A 25,512-nucleotide genomic window follows, 5' to 3' on the forward strand; every position below is an offset into this window, starting at 1 on the left:
GCCGGGTGCCGCACCCGGCGCGCCGCCGCTGGGCTTTTGGACTGCGGCGCGGACCTCTACTAGATAGACTGGTTTCTTTATGTATATTGAAGGTACAGTCACGAGCAATAATATATGCCTAGGGGGCGATGTGCAAAAATATCTGTCACTAGAACTAATTCAATAATATCTGTCTGCCCGTATACAGCAAAAATATCTGACATTAGTAGGCAGCATAATAAAGTGGCATCAAAATTATGTGACGAAAATGTTACAGCAAATAATTGTGACAACCTCTCACGGCATAAATATGTGACATCAACTAGGAAGCAATAATATCTGACACAATTTCATATTTCTGTATTTTGCATCGATTCCTCATACAAATCTATAGTAATATTATAAAGAGGAAAGGTTTGTATGTATGTATGTATGTATGGTTTTCACGCATAAACTACTGGACCGATTTTGATGAAATTGGGCACAGATAATCTTTAGACCCTGAGAAAGAACATAGGCTACCTTTTATTTCGAAATATGTACCACGGGCGAAGCCGGGGCGGACCGCTAGTCATAAATATGTGACATCAACTAGGTGGCAATAATATCTGACATAATTTCATATTTCTATATTTTGCATAGATTCCTCACAAAAAGCATAAATATGTGACATCAACTAGGAAGCAATAATATCTGACACAATTTCATATTTCTTTATTTTGCATCGATTCCACACACAAAGCATAAATATGTGACACCGACTAGGTGGCAATAATATCTGACACAATTTTATATTTCTGTATTTTGCGTTGATTCCACACTAAAAGCATAAATATGTGACATCAACTAGGAAGCAATAATATCTGACACAATTTTATTTTCAATTTAATATTGAATTAATACAAAATAAATAAATTTTATTTTAACTACGTTGTTTTAAAACATTATTACCATATTAATTAAAATGTGCCGTCGTTGTATATATACTACATATTGTATGTCTAGATATTATATCCTACTAGTTTAACACCCGCGGCTTCGCCCGCGTTTTCAAAGAAAAATTCTCATAAAATCAATCAAAGCTCTCATAAGCGTTAATCCAAGTTACCTTCTATGTGTGTGCTAAATTCCATTTTCTCTTTTATTTGTGTGAAAGAGTAACAAACATCCTTACATGATACTCACGAACTTTCGCATTTATAATATTAGAAGGATATCATATCATGACAAAATTAAAGTATTCATATACTTAATACTTATATGAATGCCCACTTATTGTTCTGTGGGTAGATCTATTTTATTTGAAGGTTCAGTGTAACCTTCGTGTATTATTTAGAAATTGTTTTGTCACATGTTTTGTTATATTTGACGTTAGCGGCGTTTGACACGATTGCTCCGTTATTCATTTTCATTTACCTATAATTAGCCTATAATATTGCTATTATTTTATTGAGTATCGAAAATTATGGCAAGTTTTCATATTATCGTAATAACATATTATTAAAAAAAAATATTTACAAAATATAATGTGTCTTTTGTTCATATTCTTACCCCAGCAAAATACATAACACTAATTCAATAAATAACGTTTTGCCTTTTTAAAATCCTATCCTATCTTATCCTACTAGTCCTACTATAATCCTACTTCCTATCCTACTAATCTAGTATTATTAATGCGAAAGTTTGTGAGGATGTGTATGTGTGTGTTTGTTACTCTTTCATGCAAATACTACTGAACCGATTACAATAAAATTTAGCAGACATATAAAGGGTAACTTGGGTTAACACTTAGGATAGGTTTTATCCCAAAATTCCCACGGGATCGGGAACTATGCGGTATTTCTGTGAAAACGCAGGCGAAGCCGCGGGCGGAAAGCTAGTGTCACATATTTATGCTTTTTGTGAGGAATCAATTATATTTTACAATACAGAAATATAAAATTGTGTCAGAACTCAGACATTATTGCCTCCTAGGTGACGTCACATATTTATGCTTCGAGAGGTTGTCACAATTATTTGCTGTAACATTTTCGTCACATAATTTTGATGTCACTTTATTATGCTGCCTACTAATGTCAGATATTTTTGCTGTATACGGGCAGACAGATATTATTGAACCCGTTCTTATGACAGATATTATTGCTAATCTGCAAATGGTAATATATTTATGCTTCTGACTGTAGTAGGGATACTTCATGAAAGTTACTTTGTTGCTTTTAACTGAATAAACTTTTAGTTATTTTTATACGTGGAAAACACGAGAGCTATGCTTTTGACACTGTTTTATGACATAAATAAAAAGCCCTTTGTATATTTTTTCTTGCCTTTTTGCGCATTTGTTAATGGAAAAGTTTATGTAAAAATAGTGTTAATTTACGTCTTCAAATAAAGTTTAATTTAAATAAAACGAGGTAAAATGAAATAATTGAGCTTTAAATTCATTCGATGAACCTTCATATTATTGGTTCAGGTTATTAATAATTTGTTGTATTGTTCTCATTCAATACTTAAAACGGAACAACTGCGCAAATAAGAATTTATTTTTCAGAACGGACATTACATACGTAAATTATAATACTAGGTATGAATTGTTTGTCACAGTTGTGAGTTGATATTATAAGGGCAATAATTTCCGTTTCTCAGTAATGAAAATACAAACTTGAGGACAAGCGATGGTTTTCTTCGAATCGCCAATTAGGCTACGCGAGTGATTCATTACTTCATTAGCCACATTATTAAAACAACTAACGTCATGCTATTGTTACAGGTGCCGGCTGTCGTGAAGTACCTCGCCGGTTATGGGGCAGCTGTTGACTTTCAGACCCGTGTTATGATATCCTAGCACCACCCATGCGGGAGGCTGCGTCGAAGACGATAACTCTCGCATAGACTCCACTCGGATATGACAGCGTTCTCAAACTAGTGTCTCGATAACGATAGCAAGAACCCGGTCACACTGTGTAGAATCGTGCGCGCACGCAGACGTGTTCCGCGTTCGAGCTGCATTGACAGTACGTAGCCGAAGTGAGTTTCGATTGAATGTGCAGTGTTTGTTGTTAAAATGCGTGCGGAAGACCTCTGGTCGGGCCTGGCGTTGAGCTGGGTAGTGACTTTAGTGGGGTGCCACTCTCCGGGGAGCGAGCTGGAGTCGGTCCGCTACGGGCCCGGGGACGAACGCTTCACGAGCGACACATACACCATTGCGAATATAAACATTACATACGAGGACGAACACGGCGAGATCTTTAATGATACTTCTGAGGTGAGAAAGACACACTTCGCAAGTCAATTCGTGAGTAGATATTATGGACATTCGTTTTGTTACATTATTGACGTAGTGTAAGATGGTTTTTGCAACTAAACATTAACTAAAAGAATAAGATATATATATGTTAAATGTATACGTATTCGACATAAAACCTTGCACGTATCGTTATATTCTTATCAATACAAAAAATATTAAAAGCAAATAAACTTTCGTATGTTCATTTTTTTTGCGAAAACTAGGCCGTAGATATCGTATCAAAGACCAAAGTAGGTACGTTACTCTTTGAAATTTTATGTTTCTATTCAATTAATGTTGTGTTAAAGATAAACCAACGGTTGCTATGCTGTGCGAGGTATTTATTTTAAATTTGAATAAATTATCTATAAAAATAGATTTTTGCTGGCCGGGCTTATCGTACAATTACACCTATTATTTTATAAACAAAAGAAATCTACGTCAGACGATATACATTTTCCGTATAAATAATAAGTACACAATAATATTGTGGAAGCGATAATTGTTCCAGTTTTTTTAAATAACGTCCGACATTTGTTTATTGTTGTAAAATAAGTGATTCTTTTCCGTTGAATAGTGAACAAACATCAAGAACCTTATATAAGGTATTTACTTAATACTTAAACATTATTCTAGAAACGTCCATAAAACCTAAATACGTGTATAATAATAATTTTGATAAGAAATGTTTGAACTAGAGCAGTTGAGTTAGTCTAGTACCTATTTGAAATTTAAATACCTACTTACTTTAGATAAATGTAGTTTTTAATTCTTACCTTACAAAAAACCGCATCAAAACCCGTTGCGTAGTTTTAAAGATTTAAGCATACCTACATAGGGACATAGGGACAGAGAAAGTGACTTTGTTTTATATGTACTATGTAGTGATAAAGGCTGTAGCACTGTATACTAAATAGCATGCAATGGGATGTTTGTTTGCACTATTATTTAAACACATTTAATCGTAACCTCCATAAACAAATTACTAAATACATAATTAATTGCGTCGGGAAACATCTAGAAATATCATATCACGTAATTACTCTTGTAGCACGTAATAAAAACGTATTTTTAACATTAGGTACATATATCTTATTTATTTTACATTTATGTGTTTATTAATTTTTTTTTTTTTTTTTTTTTTTTTATGAGAGAGGAGGCAACAGAGCAGACGCGACGCCTGATGGTAAGCGTTCAGCGTCGCCCATAAGCACCCACAACGCCAGGGACATTGGAAGTGTGTTGCCGGCCTTTTAGGAAAGAATACGCTCTCTTCTTAAAGGTCCCCAGATTGTAACCATTCGGGAATACCGTACTAGGAAGCTGGTTCCATAAGACGGTTGTGCGCGGAAAGAAGCTTCGTTTAAAGCGCACAGTTGTCGACCGCCAGCAGTCAAGGTGGTGAGGGTGGTATTTCTGTTTATGGCGGGCTGTGCGGTAATGGAACTCAGCGGTGGGTAATGTTCCAAACAATTCCTCAGAGCACTCCCCATAGTAAATGCGGTAGAGAACGCATAAGGAAGCGATATCTCTTCGCAATGCCAGAGTATCAAGCCGATCGGTGAGACTCGGTTCGCCAACGAGTCGTACAGCTCTCCTTTGAATGCGGTCAAATGGAAGGAGGTATTGTTGGGGTGCTCCGGCCCAGAGATGGGAACAGTATTCCATGTGCGGCCTGACTTGCGCCTTATAAAGATTGAGGCGATGGCGCGACGTGAAATACTGTCCCGCTCTACAGAGCACACCAAGTTTCTGAGAAGCCAACTTGGCTTTGCCTTCCAAATGACAGGAAAACTGCACGTTACTCGAGATTTCGAGACCGAGAATACCAATACTAGCTGTGGCTGATAGAGGAGTGCCCTGAAAAATAGGGGTTACATCGAAGGGAAGCTTTTTAGCGGTAAACGCGCAAACCTGTGTCTTCTTCGGGTTGAATTCGACTAAGTTTAGTCGACCCCAATTAGAAACTTCGTCTAAAGAAGCCTCAATTTCAGACACGAGGTTGTTCCGGTACTCAATGACGCGATCCTGAGAGACATTGCTACGGCCGGTGTAAACTGCATCACCAGTGCTGTCGTCTGCATAACAATGAATGCTGCTGTTGAGCAGCATATCATTGATATGCAGAAGGAACAGAGTGGGAGACAGAACGCAACCTTGTGGGACACCAGCATTCACAGGCTTAGGGTCGGAGCAAGAACCGTCGATAACGACACTCATGCTACGCTCTGTGAGAAAACTGGCTACCCACTGGCAAAGTCTCTCGGGAAGCCCATAGCATGGAAGTTTTGCTAAGAGCGCTTTGTGCCAAACCCGATCAAAGGCTTTCGCTATGTCCAAACTGACCGCCAAGCCTTCACCTTTGCTCTCAATCGCTGCAGCCCATCTGTGAGTTAAATATACAAGAAGATCACCAGCTGATCGACCGCGACGGAAACCGTACTGTCGGTCACTAATCAGCTGGTGATCCTCCAGATATTTCAGTAGTTGGCGATTAATAAGGGATTCCATTATCTTGGAGAGCAAGGAGGTGATTGCTATAGGTCGATAATTGGACGGATCAGAGCGATCGCCTTTTTTCGGGATTGGGTGCACTAACGCTGTCTTCCATGAGTTCGGGACAACGCCTGTGGAGTAGGAGTACCGGAAGAGTCGCGTGAGGACCGGTGCTAGCTCAGGTGCACACATCTTCAGCACAATTGGAGGAATACTGTCGGGGCCACTCGACTTGTGGACATCTAGGGCAAAAAGTCAGTCAAGTAATTATTTATTAACTAGACAGCTAGCTCATTGCAGCATCAATTATTATTTCAAAGTAATTTACTTCATTCTTAATATGTAATCAAATTTTATTTCACTGTTCGATAGTCCATTTATCGAGGAAGTCTTATCGGCTAAGACCAATTGGGAGCGGCGCAATGCGGGTAAAACCGCTGTGCACAGCTAGTGTATTCAGATAATTGAAACACTTAAATTGTAACAGCCTCATTAACAGATAACTCTCATAACAATGCCCAATGATTTAAGGAAGAACCCCGTAACTATTAACTGTAATGTTTATTTAACCGCAATTAAACAAAACACGGATAATATTATTGTATAATTAGGTGAGTTAGCGGTAAAATGTTTCAAGGTATTTGAAAGGCTAAATATAATTAAGTTTTTATTCCTTCGGTGGCTCGAATTTTCTTTTCTGTTAAACTAACTCATCGTAAATAATGTGATATTTATTTAGTATGCTTGCCTACCCTCGTCAATATAGCTACTTCAAGTCTTTAAAATATACTCATCTATTAATATATAATATGTTGTATCATATATATAATATATTAATTGTTGTATCAAAATAAATAAATAAATATAAAAAACGAAATACATATTGTATTTCGTTTTTTAACCTTTAGAGATCACTGCACAGCGATAGAGCCGCCCTTTGTGATTTTTATTTAATGTCATATTATTACCTTTTTGTACCAACTTGTTGCTATGCAGAAAAATGTCTTAAATTTAATAAATAATTGTATGATAAATTGAGTATTAAAAGAATGCAACATTCGACAAATTTTCCTATCATCATGACTAGACATCGGATTATATGCATTTGCATATTTGCATATGCAAATGCATAAAACTCGCTAATTACGGCGTTAGTGCATATTTTAGCCTTTTTCCCCAATAGTGCATATTTCGTTAAGTAACGGGAGTTTTGATTGGTCGACTAACCTTTATTAGCCAATCAGAACGCTCAGCGAGTAAACAAACCCTATTTTGGCATGGTAAAATGGCGAAAAATTACAAAATGGGCTCCATTTTAAGTAAATTTTGAGCTATTCAAAATAGGGCTAGATTACCCTAAAACTTAAAACATGGGTTGAATTCCAAAAAAGGGCTAGTTTTAGCCCGGAAAGGTCTAAGGTGGCAACACTGGGCTCGCGGGTGACAAACGTCACAAATTTGGGCTCGAAAATTAGGTAAAAATGCCTAATTGTATATTGGCACAAAAACTATACTAAATTTCATGAAAATTTCACTGTATTTGTACAATCTTTGATTTAAATATATAAAATAATAAAGGTTTTTTGATTTTGTTTTGTGCATATTTTAGGCATATCAGTCGTTTTTAGTGCATATTTCGGCCTTTTTTAGTGCATATTTGCATGCATATTTTGGCATTTTGTTAGTGCATATAATCCGATGTCTAATCATGACCATAGAGTAAAGCTGATTGTACAAGCGTATCTAGTATTACTTCAACAAAGTGTATGTATCATCGCGATACATTGAGAAATCTCTCTGAAATACATACGAGTTTTTTTTACGTTTAATATATAAAATATTAGTATTGGTATAGAAAAAAAACTGTTTACAAACATCGTGTGAATGTACTCTACGCTTGTTGGCTCGGTCTCAAATTGAGCCTTTAGATACATTGTTGCGATAAATTTATCAGTTGTTAGCCTCTACGAAAATATCTGATTAAATATTTCTTACGTATTATCCGAAGTATTGATAAACAACTTTATTATTGGACAAAATATATAAGTTGATGTCTCGTTACTTACTAAACTAAATTCTTACATCTGAACGTCTGAACGACTGCTGAATCGATTTTCTTCATCTTTAAACTGTTCCCTAAAGTCTAAACATTTTTTTCTGTTTTGTAAATTTCCTGAACCCTCGTTTACATATTTAGATTATTTGTTTTACAGCACTACCTTATATTATAGCTTTCTTACATTTTATTTCACAGTTTTCTATAGCAGGGTAGTAAAATTTCATATTTGTATTTTTACGTTTCAAGGATTTTAAAGGCACATCACAAGGTTTGCGCCACAAGCTTTGCCCGCGTAGTCAAAGGTCCCATGGAAATGTGATGTGTAATCGCGGTAAAAAATAATTAGAAAATCATAATACCACTCAGTTGTATCGTGAAAGACAGACAAACAAGCACACATTTGTAATTTATAATATTAGTAGGATTTTATGATAGTAGTATATAGATAGTAGGACTTTATTTTGGCTCGCCATTTCGCTATCACATTGGGGAAGTTTGTTGACTGCCGTATCTATAGATATTGTCTGTAGATATTATTATTATCTTTATTATCATATCTTGAATTTAAATCCATAAACAATATTACTAGAGATATGTTACGTAAATGTAACACACATTCGACTATTCAATTGTTTCATTGTTTCACGGTGGGTTATTTTACTACAAAGATACTGTTATGAGAAATAAGAAATAATCTAGTTGTATGAAAGCTTATATCGTGGCACTCTGACTATTATTATCGAGGTTTATTTTTTTTTTGGTATCATATATTAATCTTTAGTAGGTATTTCTGATTGTTTTTCTAATTAATTTATATTTTTGCTCTCTCTTTAAAAGACTCATGTTGTAGATACGGATTTTCTGGAAAGCTGTAACTCTTGTTTAAGAATAAACAATACGAACGTTTTACTTTATAATGTCTATTTTAGTCATAAATGCAATTAACCGTTTGGAATTAACAGGGAATCCCTACGGGTTTTGTAGTGATAAAATATTTCTGTACTTAACGTTTATTCCATTGAATTAAGATTAATAAGTAGTCAATTTTTACAAAATTACTTTTTTAATGACTGTTACTATAAATATACACAAAATACATACTACAGACAAACATAAAACCTCCACCTCTTTGGGAGTTGGTTAATAAAAATATACAAATCTTCGTAATACATATTTTGTTCCAGTTAAAAATTTCGGTCAATTAACAATATCAAATTGAATGTCATTTGTATGACGGTAGGGTTGACTCACGGTAGTAATGAATAGTAATGATTTTTCACAAAACAATTAGTCATTGTTCAGAGGCAATCGATTGTTAATGATTTTGGCGTCAGCATTTTGAATTGTTAATTTGTTACAATGTAACATATCAAAATGATATTTGCGGCAACCCTGAGCAAATTTAGTCTTCATCAAAATCCAATTACGTACACAAAATTGTTGTTATTTAAAGTAATAATGTAATTTGTGTAATTAAATAAATATGTAGTAGAAAAGGTATCTATCGACCTTTATTGTGCCATTATTTCTTACCTTTATGGCCAATTTGCCAGAAGTGAAATACAGAATTTTGAATATGTGCCATATTATACAACATCTTAAATTAAACTGAATGCTGAATTTCTCTCTCTCTCTCTCTGCTGTTATTTGCTCCTTACACAGTACATAACATGACGAAAGTTCTTTTAAGAGCAAATAAATGTCGTAACATAGATAAAATCAACACACTAAAGGGCATTGGATATCATATATCACGATGCACGTTATATAACAACTTTCACTCAATTAATTAGCTTCATAATAAATGACCTTTACCTTTCGCCTTTTATACGTAGATGGAATAATAACTAACCGTTATTATCTTAGCTTTAACTAATTTACTTGTTAGGAATAATAAGAAGTTATTTAGTATAGTTGATTAAGGGTATGTCATTGAATAAACAACTTTCTTTTTAAATGTTTTTTTCACGTTTTTTTTTCCAAGTAAGTGTAGTAATTGAACCGATAGTTCTATTTGATAGATATTTGAAGGATCGGTATTTAAATTGTAATACGAGTAATTAGGTAACGTATGTAGTTTACTTTTATTGCAACAACTTTTACTCCGTAATATATTGGATTGTGAGTGATATCCACTTGCTTGCACTTGTAGTGAATGTTTTTCTGAGAATTAATAAAGATTATTGTTTTTATCAATTGTAAATGTTAATATATTTTTAACCAATATATGACTCACGTTAATTGTAAAGCTTTCAACATCGCTTAACAAATGCAAACTGCAAGTTACGCCCACATACGGTTTGTTAACTGTACTAATTTTATTAAACGATAACGTATTTACTGCGAAATTCTATAAGTTGTAATATGTAGTACAACTTATAGAATGTGTATTTGTTCATAAATGTATCTGAGTGTAAACTACTCGATTATAATAAAATTACATTGACAAGTTCAGAGGATTTCTTAAGTACCAGAAATTTTGGTGTAGATGTTCCACAATCAGTAAGTTTTTTATAACTTGTTTTTTTTTTTTGAGTATATAGTTTTCTTTATTATATATGGGGCTTTCGTTGTACTAGCTATGCATCCCGGCTTGGCGTGCTGTATACTATACAGTGCACTGCGCTGTATAGTTTACAGCACGAGGTACACACTGTCGAAGATAAGTCGTACCTTAGGGTCGTACAAACTCAAAAACGTTCGTGAGCTCATGCACAACGTGTGTGTGTTTCTGTGCTGAAGAACATCACATGATCAAATTCATAGTTTACACTACTATAAGGGACATAAAGACAAACAACATTTATGCAAAGGTATGTTATATAGGTAGTGCAAATACCATTACGTGTGTTACAGTGTCGGTTATCATCACAATTACGATAAGCTGGGGATATTAAATACTTTTATACTAAAACACGTTTAAACCAGGAAGTTTAAGGACTTCTTTATAAACCAGTATTGCCATTTTCGCAAGTTGACTCAGCTGACCGTTACACGTGTGCAAAAAACCTTGTCGACGTAAATGTACATAGTTTTTGTTTCATTTATTTTATAGTTGTCTTGTTTTTTTTCCTATAGTTTGTATGAATCAACTGAATAGTGTAAGATGGTGTAATTTTGGTTCTAAATTATTGACAAATCATTGCTGAAGATATATTGTCGTAATAAAGCGAAGAAGAAGAAAAAATAATCTTCATACAAATATTTATTTTGATAAATCGTAAAACTAGTAAAAGTGGAAAATTTTTGGAACTTTTAAACATGATAAAGACGTCAAGTCTCAGTAATTTCGACTCGATTGAAACTTAGCAAAATTGTAATATTGTGAGCCGATTTTTTGATTGATCGAAGCCAGTAAAACTTTGAGAGATAACAATTTAGTTCGTTCGATATTATTTTGCTGACTGTTAGCTGATAAGCGGCTTACAACTTAATCTTCTATCTGGGTATGTTTTCAATCTCGATTTGTTAGTTTATTAACTCGATAATCAGTATTTATTGTGCAAACTGTCGGTATTGACACTAATTAAAATAAACAGCATGTGTTTTCTATTTATTTGCAGGAACAACTTTATACATATCTAAAGAAACAGTCTTGCAGCTGTTTAAGGGGCTCAAATCCAACGCTGTTGGCATCGATGGTTTATCTTTGGATATGATGCAGATTGTAATGTCAGATTTATTACCCGTTGTTACTCATATTATCAATTTTTCACTAGACTCGTGCACTTTTCCGTCTCTGTGGCAGCGGGCAATTGTGAGACCACTTCAGAAAAACAATAACCCTACTGATTTCAAAGATCTTCGACCTGTTAGTATACTGCCATGTCTCTCAAAGATCTTAGAAAAAGTTGTGTAAACCAAATATCTTATTATGGGAACAGCAAAACAAATTGAGAAGCTTGAAAAACAGCAAAATATAGAAGTGTCAATTAAGGGCACGGTCCTGCAACGTGTTAATGAAGCCCGCAATCTAGGAATTATATTTGACGAAGGTTTGAGGTTTGAAAAACATGTGAACAAAATAATTTCAAATTGTTTTTATCGTCTTAAGGTCTTATACCGTCTGAAGCGTTATATAAATTCTGAAGTAAAGGTTAGATTATGTGATACATTAATTCTCTCAAAATTTGATTATGGAGATACTGTATACGGCCCTCGTTTACTTAAAAGAACTAAAAATGCTATTCAGCGGGTTCAAAATGCATGTGCTCGATTTTGCTGGAACATACCTTCTAGGCATCATATATCACCTTATCTTAATAAAGCCAAAATATTAAATATGGAAAATCGAAGGCACATGCATTTTGCCACCTTACTATTTGGAATAGTAAAGTCTACTAAACCTGAGTATCTCCATAATAAAATAACTTGGGGGCGTAATATAAACAGCAGGTATAATACTAGGGCAACTCCGTATATAATGTATTTTCAAAAATTTCATACAAACGCATTCAGAGGCAGTTTTAAGTACAATGCAACTAAATGTTGGAATAACCTGCCTCCTCCTTATCGTAACATTCAATCTGTGACTAATTTTAAAAATAAATATAAAAATTATCTAATCATAAGGCAGGTAGGCCAGCTTTAGTTGCATCGTAACTAAATGTTTCACATTGTTTGCTCCCCTTACAACCTAGTCAATATATATGTAGTAAAGTTTCTATAATTCTATAACATACAAATTATAATGTAATTATGTATATTGTATATTTATGTAATATGTTTTTCTTTTTTAATATATTAATTATTTATGTATACCTATCGCTTTCTCTTAACTATATAAATATATTATTTAAAAATTTACACTGTTCCTTTGACTGTCGAGGAGGGCCCACTGAAAACCGGTGCTGCGATGCCTCTGCATCACAGAATATCACCGAGTGGTTCCCTTTTTTAATGTTTGATGCTGCACAGACCCTATGTGTTAATGTTAAAATCAGTATTGAATATAATTTTCTGTTTTCTTCGCACTCCAAACTTTATTGTATTTTACTATTCTCTGTTTTTTTCCTGTGTGGCAAGACATTAAAATAAATGTATTTTCTTTCTTTCTTTCTTTCTTACATAGATACCTATATGTCTTATTATTACCTACCTTAAATCTCAGATGCAGTTATTTATTCTTCTATTAAAGTCATCCTAAAACGAGGACGCGTAGGTATTTGTTGCTAAAATCTTTTAATATATTAACAACTAGCGGTCCGCCCCGGCTTCGCCCGTGGTACATATCTACGTTTTCTCTACATAAAAACCATCCTCGTACTTCAAGGAATATAATAAAAAAAGAATTATCGAAATCGGTTCAGCCGTTCTCGAGTTATGCACTTACCAACACATTTTGCGATTCATTTTTATATATAAGACTAGCTTTCCGCCCGCGGCTTCGCCCGCGTTTTCAAAGAAAAACCCGTTCCCGTGGGATTTTCGGGATAAAACCTACCCTATGTGTTAATCCAAGTTACCCTCTATATGTGTGCTTAATTTCATTGTAATCGGTTCAGTAGTATTTGCGTGAAAGAGTAACAAACATCCATACATACAAACTTTCGCCTTTATAATAGTACTAGCGGTCCGCCCCGGCTTCGCCCGTGGTACATATTTACGTTTTCTCTACATAAAAACCATCCTCGTACTTCAAGGAATATAATAAAAAAAGAATTATCGAAATCGGTTCAGCCGTTCTCGAGTTATGCGCTTACCAACACATTTTGCGATTCATTTTTATATATAAGAAGATAAGAAGATTATACCCAGGGCCGAGCCGCCCCTGTGTGCGAAGTGTGCGGCGCACACAGGCGCCAAGACAATAGGGGCGCCGCGCCGCCACTGCCACCAAAATTATTTTTGTTACCTAGGTATATGATTGTTTTTTGTAGTGGAGTATCGACAAGTAAGTAGGTACAATAGGCGCAACATAGGCCTTGTAAACAACAAAACATCTATAACGCTTCTTGAACAAGTCTCTCAATATTTAATGTTTATTATTATTCACGTTTATGGTTTCATTTTACGTTTAGGGTTACATTTCTTACGAGCTCAACGTTAAAACGACGGCAGTTCTTTGAACAAGAGAAAAAGTACTAGTTATTTTAAACCGTAGAGGCGCCGAGTTTGTATGAGTATGAAATTAGTCCACTCATTTCGTTCGAAAAAAAAGGCAAATAAAAGAAAGTGAATTTGCGCATCTATTTTTTTGATATGTTGTAGGGGATACCTAGAAAAGCTTAACTTGAGTTTTTCGACCAAGATTTCCTATGAGCTTTCGTCGCCATCTTGAAAAAAGGGGTAAAATTGGTTTTTCGGCAATAACTCGGCTATCCGATGAAATTCGGAAATCACTTATAAGACACTTTTTGTTCCTTTTTTAATGCTCTACAATTAAGTCCTGACCATTTTTACTGTATCGTGCATAGTTATCGAGATTATAAAACCTGGCATCCGTTTTGACGAGTGTGTTTGCATTTTTTCAATTACAAAATTTTCTTGAAACCATTTTTCATTCATTTTACCGTGTGTTGTACTTTTTTTCGCTCAATTGTACAGTTCAACTTTTTTTTTACTGCACAAACAAATTATTTGTTTTAAAAATATACTTTAGTGTGATCTTTAATTTGTTCTAAAGTCTGGTCTATGTACTTATTTTTTATCCCATCAATTTCCTAAACAATTTCCCATTCGATTCGCCATGCGAACACAACCGAGCGAGCAGCTCGCTCGACGGTGAGCGTGAATTCACCGACTCTGCGGCGCGCTGGAGATCGTAATTTTTGTCCAACTAAAAAACTCCAAAAAGAAAATTGTAGGTCTGCATATTCTCTACAAGTTTGAATTCTACGATTTTTTAAATACATCTATATGTATTAGATACATATTATACATAATGTAGGTATATGTATTATGTCCTAAACAAAAAAAAGCAAAAAACTAAAAATGTGTCCTGAATTTTTGAAGTGAAACTTCTTTATCGGGGTTGGAAAAAAATTGAGTGTAACATTTTTTCGTTACGCGTTACGCGCCATCTTTTTCTTATCCCTACCACGCGTGATTCGACGTATTTCTGTAAAGTTGCATATAGTAAATTATTTTTTGAAAAATAAGGTCATAAAGAAGTTTCACTTCGTACGTGTGTACACTAGTACACGCACACATTTTTTTTACTTTATCGATCAATATCTCGATAACGATGCATGATACGGAAAAAATGGTCCAGACTTAATTGTAGAGCATAAAAAAAGGAACAAAAAGTGTCTTATAAGTGATTTCCGAATTTCATCGGATAGCCGAGTTATTGCCGAAAAACAAATTTTACACCTTTTTTTTAAGATGGCGGCAAAAGCTCATAGGAAATCTTGGTCGAAAAACTCAAGTTAAGCTTTTCTGGGTATCCCTACAATATATCAAAAAATTAGATGCGCAAATTCACTTTTTTTTTAAATGTATATAATGAGTGGACTAAATATGAATGAGTGAGTTTCTGAACGCAACCCGATGCGATGCGTGCGACGCAAGCGGGGCCCGGGGGTGGGGTCATGGGTATTCCCCGATTTTAACGAACAAGATAGCTAAGGCAAAACAAAACAAATGAACAATCATTTGATTGTAAGTGTGTGTGTGTAAGGTGCGCATTGAATTTTTATAAAAAAAGAGGCGCTTCATAGGTTTCGCACACAGGCGCTGCCGGGGGTCGGCGCGGCCCTGATTATACCGACATTAATAACTGTTGTTGTAGTTAAAATATTTTCACATTGTGGTACTTACCTATCTAGGGAACTGTTTACACTCGTACAAAAGTTTATTGACACTTTAATCCGAGATTTTTGGGGAATATATTGATATCGAGTGCATTGGCCGTGCCAAATCGTATCATTGGCTGAGTGCCATGGGCTTCTATAAAAACTAAATGACCTCAGGTTATAGACCTGGATTAAAAGGGCGAATACCAGTTGGTCCTAACATTTATTAATTTATATTAGAAATGATTCGAATGATCGATGACAAGTGAAAATAATAATTTGGAAAATCCAAAAGTGCACGCCTCATAATTTTTTTTTAAAAAATATTTATTGATTATTATTTTTTTTTATTTAATAACAATTAAACCACATCGAATCAGACCCTGAAAAATGAAAGGGTTCTATTCCTGAGCATACTCAAGCGTAAGAGAAAAAAAAAGACTCGATTAGTAAAGTATTTCAACAACGTTAACAAGAAAAAGGATCCGCACATACAGACACACGGACGTCCAAGACAGAACTTTTTTAAACTGTTTTTTAACTAGTTTAAATAACAAAAATGACATCAAAAATATCATGAACGTTAAAAATAGTGTTTTTTCTTAATATGTGTGTGTATGTATTATCTTACAAGTGCAATGTATGATACATAAAGACATTTTAAGTTTGAAAAATCAGATGTTTTGCGCGAAGTGACAGTAGTACCCACCTCAACGCTTCGCTTATGAGGCGTGCAATAAACTTCCTTTACTCTAAGTACTAAGTACCTAGCAATTAAAATGCTAAACATATACTCATTTGATATTTAGTGGTTAAGTTTTGACCGGTAATATTTACTAACGTCGTTTAGGTATCAACTATCTCATACTCTAATAATATTATGTACGTATAAATATGTATTTCTTTTTTTTTTCAAAAAGTTAACTTACGAATGTTATGTTTCTCAATAAAGTTGACATTGATTCTGCGTGCTAATTGTGGGTGTTGCTGTTAAGTGTTAACGAAATAAGTGAATATTTCTTGACACATAGGTACCTACTACAATTCAGGGCTACATCCCTGACCTTTTGTAAAATAAAAAAAAAAACCTATTAGTGTTCATAATACAAAATGACTTTAACAAAATGAAAGGAGGTGTATTTTTCCTGTATATTTACAACTAGAGAATCCAATCCCGCATCAAAATCGCGATCCCGCAAGCCTGCGGGATTAAGATCATCAATCCCGCGGATCCCGCGGGATTTGCGGGATTGATTTTAATTATTATTATTTTTGTTTCATGTAATTTAAAGAAAGAAAATACACACAAATATTTTTTTTTATGATTATTCTTATCAACATGAAGCAAAGTTATCACTTATATATATTATGAATTAAATATAATGATGATGTTTAAGACAATACAATATTTCACACAATATTTCACGTTTCATATTTAGATTTTTATTTGAAATAGAACATATTCATTGGTTTTAGAGGTATTTTAAATCAGCTTATTTTTTTTGAAAATACTTTCGAAGAAATGATAAAGTATCAAACTTTTCATCTTTTAGATTTGATCTTATGTTGTTGCATAAATAGCCAGCGGCGGAAAAAGCACACTCGGCTTCCACACTTGTAGGCGGAATTGACTTTACATAAGTATAAACAGCTTCCAAATACTTCCCCCTATTCCCTCCACTTTCAAAAAGTGTCAATATCAAATCAGTTGAATTATCTCGAGTGGGTACACGCACAGCAGCTCTAGACTCTGCCACCCATTCAGTACGCGCAAAGTTAAATCCCCGTGCGCCGTAGTGGAATCCCCAGTCATAGAGTACCTACTGGAACTGACATTGATTACGTTCCGTTCCGTCCGATAATAGTTCAGATCATCGTCTGAGCCTATTTTTCTTACTTTTTTTCAATCCCGCGAACGTGCGGGATCCCGCATGAGTAATCCCGCATTTTTGATCCCGCAAAAAAGGTGCGGGATCCCGCATTAGCGGGATCCCGCGTTTGCGGGATTGGATTCCCTATTTACAACAGCTGTTACTACCCAGCTGTTTATAGTAAAATATTTATTAGTACGTTTGTATCAATATTTGAACAATATTTTAAGTCGCGAGTGATAAAATTTCGGTAGAAAAACAAGAACTACAAATATATTTATTTGTTGAAAAATTTACTTTATAACATTAATTTAACGATTTTAATATAGATTGAAATATTACGAATTGCCTATCAACATACAAATGATTGCAATTTGCAATTTCATACATATTATACGCAGATAGATATGAACAGTAGTAACTAGTAACACACTAGTCTTTGGTAAATTATGGTATTCTTTGGGATAAACTGGAAGCAACAGGAGTTTCTTACAGCGTCTGTTGAGAGTCTGGTACGGAAATCAAACAAATTATGTCAGATGGGGCGACTCCATGTCTAGCGGGTATAGGTTAGAATGTGGAATACACATGTACAATTATATTATGTACATTGTAACTTGCATATGGGAACACAATATGTCCTGAAATAAAACAATTTTATTTATTTTTATTTTAAAAGTTTCCAAATAACATGTGATAATTACAAAATTTTCATTAATTGCTATCTTACACAGCATTGCGACAAGTCAGTGAATAACATTACCGTAATGATAGGATTTGTATACAAACGGTAAAAAGATAAAACTTAATATTGACTTCTGATTCATTTTTCACCATTCCGTGTGTTTAATGATGTGCCAATATTATATTAGCTTATCATTTTTGTTAGTTTGTCTATATGTATGGTGTTTGAGGCTCAATTTATATTAAAACACAAGGATGATGCAATCACTTTTATTTGACACCACAAACTGACATACGATCGGTGACATTATTTGTGTGTACCCTCACTAATATACTACAATCCCTCCACCTTTAGTTACAACTTAATGACTAGGTATTACAAAAATTTACGTTTTTTACGTATACGCAAAGGATATCTACGAGGTGTCAACTGATCGTCACTCCGGGGGTCTATAGGGGCGGAAGGAGAACTCACGCTAGTAGTGACAGAGCTTCCTTCAGAATCTGAGCCAACTGGTACCGACTCACTCCTCTCCTCCTCTACCTGTTCTTGTTGAGGAGCTGGCGATGACAAGACGTTTGAATCATGAGGAACCCCCTGCAATTGCGGTGGATCTTGTTCCGTAACATGTTCCCCAGGAACTGAAGATTCAGTCACCTCATTAGAAGTGTAGTCCCCGAAGCAACTCACATCATCAGAAACATGTTCATTGTATTTTTTAGAACCCTTATAAATCAAAATTTGGTCTATATGTTTGCGAACGTAGACATTTTGTTTTGGTACATAAACCAAATACATCCTTGAGCCAATGTTTTTCTTAATTATACCAAATTTATAAGTATGTTTGGTTCCATTTTTATAATAGTGTTTAAACAAAACTTCATCTCCGGTTTTAAATATAATTTTACGATGACCCCCATAGGCGTTACTTTGTGAAATCTGTTTAGCATGAACATTATCCTTAATGACACTTGACAAAGACTCTGAGGTTGGTGAAGTGCCACCAGCCACCGTACTACGTTCACAAAGTAAATCTAAACGGCAACGTAACTTACGGCCAAACATCAACTCTGCGGGAGAGACACCGGTAGTGCAGTGAGCCGAATTTCTATAATTAAATAAATATTCGTATAATTTATCAACCAACATTTTGGAGCTGCCTTCGTTTAAAATCACCTGAATGCTGCGTTTAAATGTTTTCACAGTATTTTCGGCCTGACCGTTAGACGCTGGGTGGTACGGTGCAATGGTTACATGTTTTACTCCATTGCGTTGACAAAAATTTTCAAAATAAGCTGAACAAAAATTAGTTCCATTATCCGTCACTATAACTTTAACTAAACCAAATCTACTAAACATTTCACTGACTCTCAATACCACCGCTTCACTATCTGTCGTTGACATAATAAAACATTCTACCCATTTAGAATATGCATCAACTGCTACTAAAAAATTTTTATTGTTCAACGAAAACATATCTAAATGAATGCGCTCCCAAGGACGCTCGGGGTAGGACCAATGGGCGAGGGGCGCGCGCGGGGGGCTGCTACGAAAAACATTGCAAATACTACATGAACCAATTTTTTGCTCAATATGTTTATCGATGTTAGGCCACCACATACGAGTGCGCGCTTCGTTCTTAGTTTTAACGATTCCAAAATGAGAACTATGCAATTCATTCAATAAACGTTCACGTAAAATGGTAGGAATTACAATCTTATGGCCGCGCATAATGCAACCATCTTCATATGAAAGTTCATTTCTACACATAAAATACGGTTTTAAATCTACATCCGCAAGCTTTTTAGGCCAACCGTGCTTAATGAAATTTATAATTTTAATGAAAATATTATCATTTTCAGTGGCGCTCTTAATTTCGTTAAAAGATATAGGTTTTAAAAATAAATTCGCAATAAAATTAACGTATGAACATGAGTCGGTTGTATTTAAATCACATTCAGATTCAGACGGAATTTCTAGAACCGATCGAGACAAAAAATCTGCAACATTGTTATTGCTATTAATATATTCGATATTAAAATTGTATGCCGATAAAAACAACGCATATCGCTGCAAACGGTTCGCAGCGAGTTCGGGAATACCCTTTTTTGATGCAAATATCGACAACAAAGGCTTATGATCAGTTCGTAAGGTGAAAGGAACAGTACGACCGTACAAATAATGATGGAATTTTTTTATTGCAAAAACTATAGCAGATGCCTCTTTCTGAATCTGCGCATAATTACGCTCCGCGGACGACAACGACCGCGACGCATACGCCACTACCCGCTCAGCGCCGTCCGGCTGCCGCTGTGCCAGCACGGCGCCCAGCCCCGCCGGCCCCGCGTCTGCCGTCACTATCGTACACAGCTCGGGGTCGAAGTGAGCCAGCACCCGATCCGAAGATAATTCTTGTTTAATTCTACAAAACGCCTCATTCTGTTCACGGCCCCAAAACCATTTTGTATCTTTTTTTAGTAACAAATGTAACGGATCCAAAACATTCGATGTGTTTGGTATGAAACATCTATAATAATTTACCATACCTAGAAAAGATTTCAACTCACTAACGTTCTTTGGGCAACTTGCGTTTAAAATAGCTTCAACTTTTTGTTTTGATTTATGTAGACCGTTTTTATCTATGACGAAACCGAGATATTCGATAGATGTCTGAAATAATTTACATTTCTCTCGTTTTACACGTAAACCCGCATCCTGCAATCTACTCAAAACCAGCTCCAATCTCTGCAAATGCAATGCTTTTGTAGGACCCGTTATCAAAATATCGTCCAAAAAGACGCAAACTCCTTCAATACCCACCAATAACTGATCCATAGTACGCTGAAAAATGCACGGAGCGTTCGATAAACCAAAAACCAGTCTATTGTATCGAAAGAGACCCAAATGAGTGTTGATACATGTCAATTCTTTGGAATTATCTAATAATAATTGATTGTAAGCCCTAGAAAGATCTAGCTTAGAAAATTCTAACCCTCCGTGTAATTTAGAAAAAATATCTTCGATTCTAGGCAGCGGATAATTATCGATGTACAGCACTTTGTTTAAAGTTACTGAAAAATCCCCACAAATTCTTATATTACCGTCGGGTTTTAAAACGGGAACGATAGGTGTTGCAAAATCAGAGTAATCAACCTTTTCCAAAATACCTAAATCAAGTAAACGATTTAATTCCGCCTCCACTTTAGTTTTCAATGGAATCGGCACCGGTCTAGGTTTAAAAAATTTCAATTGACTCCCTGGTTTGATTTTTAAAGTCACTTTATATTTATTAAACGTACCTAAGGTATCACTAAAAAGTACAGAATATTTATTTAAAATCTTATCTGCAAGTCCGTTTGATTCTAAACTGTTGTAGTTACACGAACTAAACTCCAAACTAAAAATAGAAATAAAATCACGGCCTAAAAGTATCGGTTGGTTTTTGTGTGTGTTTACAATAAAAAAATTAATCGGTTTAACGATATTATCATAGGTAACATTCATACAAATATAACCCAATGGGTTAATTCTAGTCCCGTTATAACAATTAAACACCACACTACTCGGTTGTAACAACAGTTTACGTTTAAAATATTTTTCATAAATAAGATATGGCAAAACGGATACTGCACTACCGCTGTCGATTTCACAAATAAACTTTAACGAATCCAACAACACCGAAAGACGCATAGGTTCTCCATTTAAACATTTAATATTAAATAACTCACCAACTTCAGAGTCCTCGCCGTGCATTTCTACATAATTATTACGCTTAACATTAACGTTACAAACTCGTTGTAAATGCCCTTGTTTACCGCACTTATTACAACTATAACTTTTAAAACGACACTGCTCTTTTGAATGGCCTTTACCACCGCACACTACACATAACACTTTCTCACTGAAGCTGGGGCCCCGGGCCGCCCTCCCGGGGGCGCCGGGACGGACGGCGAACACACCAACCGGACCTCGTTCAACTCCCGGCTGCAAACTCGCCGATGATGCCGAATCAGCACTTTGCAATGCCAAGCGGGCACACTGCACGCTTAATGCCATCTCCAACGCCTTGTTGAAAGACAAATTATCGATATTCTCAGCGAATAACTTTTCTTTTTCTTTGGCATTTACTAGACCCAATACGAATCTATCACGTAGTGCTGTGCCCAATTCGCCCTTGAAGCCACAATGTTGCGCTAAATGTCGTACTCGCGCCGCCCATTCAGATAAATCTTCCCCCGGTCTTTGTTCAGCCTTATAAAACAAATATCTTTCAGCAAAAGTACTTCTCTTCGAGATAAAATGATCGTTTAACTTCTGTACGAGTGTGGCGTACTCGATGTTTTCTAAATCCGAAGGAAATACTAATAGACCGGGAGATACTGACACAAAATTTCGAGTCATTTGTAACAGGATGGCGGTTCTACAGGGGTCTTAGTACGCAATGACAAAAAGAAAAACGATGGCGTGAACGCTGGTACCGGCGGCTTAGTCGCGTGGGCGTTAGTCGAACTCGTCGGAAAATAGCGAAAGTCAAACGATTTGTAACAGTATGGCACTTATTTTTCCTGTAAGTTTGAGGATCAACAAATATAAATACAAAATTTCAAAGATCTATGTGTTGGAAATCTTCACTTATATAAATTAATAATAAATTAAGTTTTCAAGTATGACAGCACTTTTTCCCCCTACTAGAAGTATGGCAAATATAATAATGGTCATATTTTATCAAATACTCTCCAAAAATCCAAATGCAATACTGGTACAAAAAGTATGGCGAAATAAAAATTTTTTGCAGATTTTCGGCGGTATGGCGACCATTTGGAATCGTCCGAAAAGTATGGCATGGCGATTTTCGTAAATGGCTGCACGACGATAGTTACCTGTGCAAAAGTTAGCCTGGTACAAATGGTTGAATGATTGTTTTATTTAAATCAACACATTCGCGTCGGTATGGCGGGCTGTAAGTCACACCGGAAAAGTATGGCATGACACTACCGCCTACTACTTTTTTATGGGCTATCGGTAAATTCTAAAATTTTTGTGTTACAAATCGTTTGACTTTCGCTATTTTTCCGACGAGTTCGACAAACGCCCACGCGACTAAGCCACCGGTACCAGCGTTCACACCATCATTTTTCTTTTTGTCATTGCGTACTAAGACCCCTGTAGAACCGCCATCCTTGTTACAAATGACTCGAAATTTTGTGTCAGTATCTCCCGGTCTATAAATCTTTAGCGACGCGATAAGTGTCTTCTACCAACGCTGTCAACAACAACGCGCGGCGCTTCACCCCGGCTTTGTCTGTATTTTCATCAATGCTGTTAGCCGTGCAATACTGCTTAAAACGACTAATGAATATACTCCATTCTTGCGCGCGGTGGTCGAACGTGAGATTGCTGCCAAATGATGCATTTCCAACAAAAGACATATTTCACTGTATTCTTTGTACTTTTTCACGTGTGAATTACTATTTCCTCGTCGCCAATTATGGTGTTTGAGGCTCAATTTATATTAAAACACAAGGATGATGCAATCACTTTTATTTGACACCACAAACTGACATACGATCGGTGACATTATTTGTGTGTACCCTCACTAATATACTACAATATGATATCAAATATATGTGATAAAAACTTATTTTATCTTATTTTGTAGACGGAAATTGAAGAGAATCTGGATATTTGGACTGGATATCAAAAGTGAGACTATTTTTTTTGCATAGCACAGGTAGAATCTTTTAAAATGTATAGTAATGAAGCCGATATCATCATCATCATCATCAATACATATAATAAAATTCTAGAAAAGTGGTGTCTGTACAATGAAAATATGTAAAAAAAAATTAGCAGGGGTTATTACTAAATCGATCCCAAACCCAAAACTGTTGTTAAAAAAATTTTTGTCTGTTTGTCTGTTTGTCGGTTTGTCTGTTTGTCTGTATGTTTGAACACGCTAATCTCAGAAACGGCTTATCCGATTTAGATGCGGTTTTCACTAATATATTGTGGTAAGCTTCATTTAACATTTAGTGTTTATTTCATGTCAATCGGTTCATAAATAAAAAAGTTATGACCATTTAAGTAATCACAGCGAACATTTGCTAAGGCATTCTATACATGAATTACTTTATTACGTAAATTATACGCTAAAGTTATTCCTTGACATGTCCAGATGATCATATTATCGAAAGTCCCCAAGCGTGGGGGGGGGGTGGTTATGCTGAGGGGGTAGTAGGTAGGGGGGGTCAAAGGACCTTTATTTAGATTTTTGCTCATAAGTCTAAAACCTGCACAAATAGCATTATGGTTACTTCTATATAAAAGGTCTTTGAAATTATATCGTAGGTATTATATTTTTAACCCCCGACGCAAAAAGAGGGGTGTTACGACCGCTATGTGTGTATTGCGTGTCTGTCTGTGCCACCGTAGCTCGCTAACGGGTAATACGAATTAGATGCGTTTTTTTGTTACATTAGTTGTTTATTATATTATATAGGGGTAAGTGGGAATGAAAAAAACGAATGTTAGTTGTTAATGTAGGTTATACCCAAGTGATATATCAAATGAAAATAGACGACATGTCAGAAACAATTAGTCAAATTTTATCAAAATCGGTTCATCCATTTATTTGATATAGGGGTAAAAGTGGGAGTAAATAAATGAATTTTATCAAATATACTCAAGTGACGTATCTAATGAAAGACATGACGTTTAAAGTACAATAAGACATATTTTATCAAAATTGGTTCATCCATTTATTGGATATAGGTATTAAAGTGGGAATAATCAATACATATAATAAAATTCTAGAAAAGTGGTGTCTGTACAATGAAAATATGTAAAAAAAAATTAGCAGGGGTTATTACTAAATCGATCCCAAACCCAAAACTGTTGTTAAAAAAATTTTTGTCTGTTTGTCTGTTTGTCTGTTTGTCGGTTTGTCTGTTTGTCTGTTTGTCTGTATGTTTGAACACGCTAATCTCAGAAACGGCTTATCCGATTTAGATGCGGTTTTCACTAATATATTGTGGTAAGCTTCATTTAACATTTAGTGTTTATTTCATGTCAATCGGTTCATAAATAAAAAAGTTATGACCATTTAAGTAATCACAGCGAACATTTGCTAAGGCATTCTATACATGAATTACTTTATTACGTAAATTATACGCTAAAGTTATTCCTTGACATGTCCAGATGATCATATTATCGAAAGTCCCCAAGCGTGGGGGGGGGGTGGTTATGCTGAGGGGGTAGTAGGTAGGGGGGGTCAAAGGACCTTTATTTAGATTTTTGCTCATAAGTCTAAAACCTGCACAAATAGCATTATGGTTACTTCTATATAAAAGGTCTTTGAAATTATATCGTAGGTATTATATTTTTAACCCCCGACGCAAAAAGAG

The 25,512-nt window shown here is 35.3% G+C and overlaps 1 protein-coding gene and 1 long non-coding RNA gene across 3 annotated transcripts in view; one reads left to right on the forward strand and one right to left on the reverse strand.

Annotated features, from left to right (window-relative positions):
* Nucleotides 1-762: 762 nt before the first annotated feature.
* Nucleotides 763-1,702, reverse strand: LOC149476949 (uncharacterized). Its single transcript, XR_016317779.1, has 2 exons — nucleotides 1,088-1,702; nucleotides 763-842 (listed from the first exon to the last, which is right to left on the reverse strand). It is a non-coding gene; the product is annotated as an uncharacterized LOC149476949 (long non-coding RNA).
* Nucleotides 1,703-2,924: 1,222 nt separating this feature from the next.
* The window catches only part of LOC149476950 (E3 ubiquitin-protein ligase goliath-like), a 50,143-nt gene continuing 27,555 nt past the window's right edge, over nucleotides 2,925-25,512 (forward strand). The window contains exon 1 of one of the 2 annotated variants that reach the window (XM_089711512.1): nucleotides 2,925-3,271. In XM_089711512.1, the coding sequence (XP_089567638.1) occupies nucleotides 3,041-3,271 (231 nt within the window). In that variant the 5' untranslated portion in view covers nucleotides 2,925-3,040. The remainder of the gene's footprint in view (nucleotides 3,272-25,512) is intronic. The other variant, XM_089711513.1, reaches the window with a different exon arrangement.

The sequence above is a fragment of the Colias philodice genome, chromosome 26, assembly GCF_061535455.1.
Source record: "Colias philodice isolate Cphi_HAF_F1 chromosome 26, ilColPhil1 Martin Lab GWU primary, whole genome shotgun sequence".
Lineage (NCBI taxonomy): Eukaryota > Metazoa > Arthropoda > Insecta > Lepidoptera > Pieridae > Colias > Colias philodice.